The 7,818-nt window shown below is 43.0% G+C and overlaps 1 protein-coding gene across 4 annotated transcripts in view; it reads right to left on the reverse strand.

Annotated features, from left to right (window-relative positions):
- ptprua (protein tyrosine phosphatase receptor type Ua) overlaps positions 1-7,603 on the reverse strand; it is a 196,891-nt gene extending 189,288 nt beyond the window's left edge. For all 4 annotated transcript variants that reach the window (XM_037093288.1, XM_037093287.1, XM_037093286.1 and 1 more), the window contains exon 1: positions 7,332-7,603. In XM_037093288.1, the coding sequence (XP_036949183.1) occupies positions 7,332-7,401 (70 nt within the window). In that variant the 5' untranslated portion in view covers positions 7,402-7,603. The remainder of the gene's footprint in view (positions 1-7,331) is intronic.
- Positions 7,604-7,818: the final 215 nt, after the last annotated feature.

Below are 7,818 nucleotides of genomic sequence, written 5' to 3' on the forward strand. Positions count from 1 at the left end.
AATACTTTTCCCCTAATTTCAGTTATTATTGTGTTTTGTTTTGTTTTTCCTGTTTTGGTACCTCCGCTAAGGTTGGGTCTGTTTTCACTTGTGTCTTTTTTTATTAGTTTGTCTGCAGGATTACAGAAAAACTAATGGATGGATTTGCAACATCGGTCGGCCCAGAGTAGACCCGATTAATGAATTAACCGGATCCAGATGAGGAGGCGGACCCGGGAACACTTTATTTGACAGTGTGAGATGAGCCGTTTTTCACACTTCAGTTAATTTCTCAGGGAATAAATCATGGATCTTGAAATTTAAAAAAGCAGGTCTATTTAGAGGGCTGGTATCTATGAGTGGGCACAAATGGGCGGAGGTATGAACTCTACAGAGTGCCATACCGGTTTCAGTTGTGTTTGTTTCCCCTCTTTGGGATTCAGGAAACAGTAATGGGCAAACTATTAATCACAAAACTTGAGTTTTGAAAATAAATGACTAGTGCGGTTTTAATATTTCAACTGCCTGGTACACTTCCATTTTCCATTCTCATTTCAAGATATGATGTCTAATGTGAGTCTTAACGAGTTTCAAATTACATTTGAAATCCCTGAAACCACTAAACAGGAAAGGACAAAAATGTATACATTCACTGAAAGGCATGTATTGTCAGAATTCCCTTTATTTATATGTATTTTGAATATGTTAAAGACTCTTAGTCTTGTTCTTAATAATTTACAGTACAAATGTGGCATGCTCCTTACTCCTTCCTATTCCACATGTAAACAAAGCTGGAATTACTTTCGAACAAAACTTATTTCGATAATTTCTTGAATAAACTTGTCCTTGTCTCACCACAGCCTGTAATTTATTTGAATGTTTTGCAGCTTCGAACAGTACCTCTGCATTCTTTGTGCTGTCCATCATTTGACAATAGTGTCAATCAAAAAGCAGAGCCAGCAGATTTTGTATTCACTTTTTCTACACTTTTTTTTTCTACACCCAGAACCTTTAATTAGAGTTACTTAGAATTACTGCGTTGTGCTTTTATGTTTTTTACAATTTAGACACAGCTCCAGTGTTCTCAGTTTGGTAGAATCCACACACACCACCAAAGCAACAGGATAGCGGGGCACATCACCAACTGTTACCCGTCGGCGTTTCAGTTTTTTAAGGTGATATTGTGCGAGATTCGCTCCTTCAGCTTTGACAAGATAAGTGTTCATGGCTGGCTTGATGATATTTCCGTGCTTAGAGGAATTAGGAGACACTCTGCAGACGTGAAATGTAGTCAAGTTTTGAGGGACAAATATTCTTGTCAGTGCAATTGCCTGTCCGGAATCGGGTAAGCTGCCTCTGCGGCTGCTTTCAAAGCTTTATCCCCGCGCTCTCTATGCTCCGTGGACAATTTGAGACATGATATGTGGCAGACGGCGAGCGCTTGTATTTGAAGAAGAGAGTGGTTGGAGGAGTGCAGACAGCGATCTCAGGCACTTGGAGGTTTGCTAAAATTTGCTAAAAAGCAAGCTGAGTAGGGTAGAAAAGTCTGGATAGCCGTACACTCCTCTGTGTTTGTTGCCCAGCAGCAGATCAGCCTTCTGAGACTCTATAATCATACAATTAGCAGCATTCTGCATACCTGCTACACACAGCATCCGCATTCCACTCGCAGCTGATTCTCAAGCAGCCGATGCGCTCACGCTATGTGAATTTACTCCCCTAAACTATTTTGGTGATTTCATGAAGCGTTCCATGCAGTAGATCATTATAAAGCTTGTTGAAATAAAACTGAAAGCTGTGTAAGCAATGAAATGAGTCACTGAGGAAGAGCGAGCAACTGCAATCACAAACCCAGCAGCTTCTATAAAAAAAGTAATCTGAACTGAATACCAACATAGGCAGAGGATGCCGAAAAGTGAGCAAATTAACTTTATTGTCTAAACACGTTCAGCGATCAGCTTGACAGGCAGTGCGGTGCCTGCTGGCACAACTCCATCTGCTCGGTAATGATTTGTTGTTGATGGGGAGGGGGGGGGACAACACATTTCAACACCTGGAGAGGTGAAGACTGTCTCAATTCTCCCCACAAAGACGCCTCGTGGGTCTGGGCCAAGGCGGTCGGGTAGCACCGTCAGCTCCATTAACGACGCATTTTGGTGACAGGCACATGTGAGTAGCGGCAGCACTGGCAGATTAACGTCCCGGACATATTGCACAAGGCGATAATGGTCGGGGATGGTGTGATTGCTACCACCATGAATGACCAACATCTGGTTTCCAGGACGGTCCCTGCTGAATGGTAAATGGTAAGATAGATTTGCATTTATAGAGCGTTTTTCCAGGCTACCAACTACTCAAAACACATTGCAGTCAGCCTTTCCTGCTGCTAGTTCTCTGCGGTCACTTTGGTGTGTTGACAGTCACAACAGGCTCCGTTGAAGTCTACATTGCATTTCACCAACCCAACTGTCTTGGAGAAAATTGATTTCAGTGGCCCTGACTTCTCCCTAGATGATAAGAGAAAACCCTTTTCATGATCAAGTCGCAGTTAAACAAAGCCAATGACGTTTGTAGAGCTATCCACAGGTCTCAGAACTTCCACAAAAAAAAAAAAAAAAAAAAAAAAAAACATGAAGTATTCAGCTGTGATGATTAAATGAACAATTTTAATTCTGTGGGACACCTTTACAAGTACGCTTTTGCCACACTGCCAGCAAAAACTCTGCGATGAACAGAATGACTGGCATCTAACAGCAGAGGCAATTAAATTTCTCGAAAGCCATCAAAGTAGTGGAAGGTAGGGGCGGGAAGGCCTCTCCGACTCCTACCTTAGTGGGGCTGCTTTGGCTCCATCTAACAGGCTGCTTTGGCTGATTGAATACGTCCACGTATTTGATGCTTGACCCATCCATTTAAACCTAAGAAAAATGGGCTCGGGTAGACTGTAATACGCAGTCCATCTAATGCTGCGTCAGAGAGGTGAGGAGTGAAATGTGGGCTGTACTTTATCGCTTCTAATTGGTCATTTTTATCCATTTCAAGTTGATTGCGTCCATTTTTCTCCAGGCAAAGAGACAATTAAAGCCAGGTTGTTTAGACTGTTGCCTCAGAAAATTCAGCAGCGCAGTTCTGAGGGCTTGTAACTGTCTGGTAAATGATGTGGGTTATATATTGATAGATTTCTGTGATTTTTCTTCCTTTATAAAAGGGGTGTCGACACAACAATTGTTCCTTCCCATTTCATTATCATGAACTATAATTAGAGTGTACTCATTTTCTTGAACAATGTGTAGCTATTATGCAATTCAGTATTGTTCTATTAGAGAGTCTCGTGTTATTTCCTTCAGAACAACCACATTTCATCATAGCCTTTTGTGTGAGCACACGCTCCATTTTCTCCATTTACAGCCTCCACATTTGCCCCAGGAGAGCCGTGTGTGTCAGGCTATTTTCTGTTGGATTAACACTGAGCCGGATCCACACCGCTACACACTGAGGACCCTCTCTACATCCTCCCAGCAGCCCGTGAAAGCCCACCTCCTCATGTCAGCGCCCATTTCGGTGTGGTCCTTTTCAAGCTAACCTCCTACTGACCCCCAATCTCGGAGTGTGTGGAGCTGCGTGTCAGCGCCGCTCGGTGTTGGGGTTCGCTCACGTGGTTTCATGTTTTTCAGCAGTCACCCCCCCCACACACACACACACACACACACACACACACACACACACACACACACACACACACACTAACAGAGGCCAGGTGTGCTTTAACAACACAGCAGGTTTTTGCCTCACCTCTACAATAATATATTCAGTAGGTGAAATTATGGAGCTGAGACCTCAAAGAGCAGCACGCACTCAAGCATGTGCCTGAATACAACAGGAACAAGTGTAGGGAGCGCTGCATGTGCAACAGCAAACTGCAGCGCTCAGACTCAGACAGAAGATTTAGCTGCGTACTAAATCTAAATAGTATCAAGTACCATCGACTTGTGACAACGGTCGAGAATCGGAGGTTGCAGCACACATCGCATGACGTGCATATGACACACATCAGAACGACTGCACCCATAATTTGAACGCGAGGACACAGACTGGCGATGTCTTGTTGAGCGCTAACAAGTGATGACCGCACATCAGGATACATGGACCTTCTTCCAAGCAAAAGCAGCATCTTGGGTGGCCTGGGGGTAAAGGCGCCGACCATGAGCCCTAACATCCCGACAGGCCAGGACCTTTTGTTGTCACCCTCCATCTTTACCCTTATTTCCTATCATCTGTTGAATAAAGGTATTCAATTCCAAAACGAATGTGTGCAATAGGTCTCAGCTAACAATTATTTTCCTCTTCAAATAGTCTGTCAATTCTGCTCCCGATTAATAGATTCCTTGTTTGGTCGATAAACTGTGAGAAATTGTTGATCAGTGTTTCCCAAAGTCCAAAATGACGTCTGCAAATGTCCTGTTTTGTTACCAGCACAAATATGTTCAGAGTACTGTCAGAGAGGAGAACAGAAACCAGAGAAAAGAGCTGAAATCAGAGAATTTTTAATTTTTTTCTTTAAAAGATGAGAAGAAAAGATCAATCAGATTAATATATTATCAAAATAGTTGCAGAGTAATTTATTATCTGATAACGCACTCATTAAATGATTAATTGTTGCAGCTCTGGTGTGTAGCACTAACTTGTTTTTGTTAAAACAAATTAAGAGCTGCAACAATTTGGTCGAACAATCAAAAGCTAAATTATTTCAATTATCGCTGATTTCAATAATCCCTCCGATGAAAAGGTTAAACATTTGCTGGTTCCAGCTTCTGAGGATTTGCTGCTTCTCTTTGTCATCTTTGACAGTCAATGAAGAGTCTTTCTTTAGCACTGCCAGCTGGACAAAAAAGGAGATTTTAGGACGTCATTTGGACTCAGGGAAATTGTGATGAACATTTTTCACTTCGTTTTTAGTTTATGGACTAAAAAAATTGACCTGGCCGATTAAAATAATCATTAGGTACAGCCCTCAAACCAATTCAGATTTCGTAAACAGGTTTTGGAACAAAGAAGGGGGACTGGTATGTCAAAAATAAACAGCACCCACCTGAGGATACTAAAGGCCCACAGATTTGACTTAGGAGGCATGTGTGTTGTGGAAACTACACTATTAGTAAGAGCTGGAATGATTAGTCGAGAGGCAGGAATAAATCACTATCTATTATTAAAATTGTTCTGAGTATTTCTTTCATAAAAATGTCAAAATTCTCTGGTTTTGGCGTCTCAAATGTGACTATTTTCTTAGTCTCCCATGATAGTAAACTGAATATATTTGCCTTGTCAACTGTTTGGTCGGACAAAACACGTTATTTCAATGCCTCACTTTGGTTCTAGGAAATTGTGATGGGCATTTATCATCATTTTCTGGCGTTTCGTCCACCAAACATAAGCATTAGTTCTATTACTGCTTATATATGCACAATTCACTTTGAACAAAAGCAGCCGAGCAACTTGTGTGAATGAAGCAGTGTAAAAAGATTTCTGATTTAAATCAAGAAAACAGTAAACAGCCGGGTCCTGCAGCACATTTCAGTCAGAAGCAAAGGGAAAAAAAAAAAAAAAAAAAGCTGATGTTTGGAGCACAGCCCCACCTGTGTCCGTTTCCAACAAATCAGCTGAAATGCATGCCAGCTGGTGATGACACCGTCCTCTCTTGCTGTTCTGTGCAATCTCATAAGACAGTTGGCTTGTCCCATTAAATCTCGCCTACAGAACCAACTTGATCCTGGAGAGCAGGGAGTGGCTCGCCGCGCGTCTGTTCGGCAACTGGTTTCGGTGGCTGCACGTGAAACTGACACCAGTGCACCAGAGTATTTATATCTTCGCTCTCGCACCAGTTGCAGAGCATTCTTGAGACACAAACCAACTGGCACTCTCACTTGACGCAAACCTGACAAAAATGTGACCAGAGGCGTTTTTTTTTTTTTGTTTTTTTGTTTTTTTCTTTTTCTTTTTGTCCTGCCAAAAAAAAAAAAAAAACCATGCCTCAAAAGAAATAAAAGGTTCAGAGGTCTCAGGAAAATCTTCAAAAAAAAAAAAACTGCTTCAGCCATTCAAATGTTAAACTCGCCACAGGCAAAGTAGAGAGGATTTCAGCTCCGATCTCAGATAGGCTCTGTGGATTTCACCTATTATGGCTTGGAAAATCTCAGCTTCCCTCCTCTCTGAACACACTTTAACACTGTCTACTTGTGTCTACCACAGTTTGCGAGATAAACAGAGTATATTTGGATCAGCTGTGATTTTTATTATTATCATTATGATCATTTTTTGGAGGAGGGGGGGGGGGCAAGACTCACATTACTAATTCATCTCCACTGTATTGCAGAAAACACACGCGTCCTCTTGTGTTTGTTCACTCCAGCATTTTTCCTCCCTAAAAAAACGCCTCTGATGGCTCATTTTGCTCCAAACTAGAAAACCAGTCGAGCAGATTACAGCCCGCATAAACAACTTCATCATGTCAACATGTTCCATCAGTACTATTAACATTGGGGGAAAGTTAGCAGCCCATTTCACACACATCAGCAATTAACAACAAAAAAAGAAACAGGAAAAAAAGAAAAGCACTAAGGGAAGACTTAATCACTCCCAGGATGTAATTAACATTAACATGACACGCTGGAGGAGATAATGGCGTTGGCACGTAGTGAAGCCTGGCCAGTGAAAACATGACAGTAAACGTCATGTTGCTGAATGCACCGGACAGACACACACACACACACACACACACACACACACACACACACACAGATAGAGAGAGAGAGAGAGATGGTCCACTTTCATTCTTTCAGGTTTATTGTTTTCAGTCTTGCAGATTTAATCTGGAGACGGAGCCTCCTTTGGAAAAATCGAGCAATCACAAGTAGCACTGAGTCGTGTAATGAAACGATGCTGTGATTATATTCTGACTGAGGATGAAGGCGAACACGTCCCCCCAACACACACACACACACACACACACACACACACACACACACACACACACCACGCGCCCCTAGGATTATTAACCTTCCAGTGCGAGCACGGAGGAGAAAGTTGACACCGCTGACTGCAGGAGCAGAGGAGACAACTTTGGAAGTTTTTGAAACCTCAAAAAAAGATAAGAAAAGGAAAAAAAAAAAAAAAAAAAAACAGCCAAACACATCCTCGGTTTGCACATGCACGCCCGCAACTGGTAAGAAAAGAGCGGCTTTAAAACCCCAGGCATCAACTTTGTAAACAGCAACTCCGTCTTGTAGAGGAGAGGTGCGGGCGAACATCTCCCCTTCTTTTCTTTTCTTTTTGTTTTTGTTTTGTTTTGTTTTTACCTGTTGGTCCTTCCATGCTGTCTGCGTAGATCCTGACGGCCAGCATCAGTAGCAATGCTGCTGAATACATGTTGGCGGAAAGAAGTAAAGTCCAGCTCGTTTTCTGTGCGCAATCCTAAAGAAAACTCCAGCAGCAGCAGCGGCAGCAGCGGCAGTCAGCAGTCAGCAGCAGGACTGGAGAGAAGTTGTGCGCTCGGCCCCGCTCATCGCTGAATCCCCGTGCCTGCTCCCTCCACAGCCCGCACAGGGAGCATCTGATCTCCAGCTCAAGCGTTCAAAAAAAGAGCCCCCCCACCTCCTCCTCCTCCTCCTCCTCCTCTTCCTCCTGTAACGGCTCCGCTACTTTTATTTTTTTTTTTTTGCACTGTCAAAGCGAGCAAGTGAGACGCAGGAATGCGGGTCTGCGGCGCCTCCATGTGGCCAAGAGGGGAATCAAACTCCCGCACGAACCCCCCCACCCCCTCCGCGTGTGATGATCCGCACTTCC

The sequence above is a fragment of the Acanthopagrus latus genome, chromosome 3 (genome assembly GCF_904848185.1).
Source record: "Acanthopagrus latus isolate v.2019 chromosome 3, fAcaLat1.1, whole genome shotgun sequence".
NCBI classification, from domain to species: Eukaryota; Metazoa; Chordata; class Actinopteri; order Spariformes; family Sparidae; genus Acanthopagrus; species Acanthopagrus latus.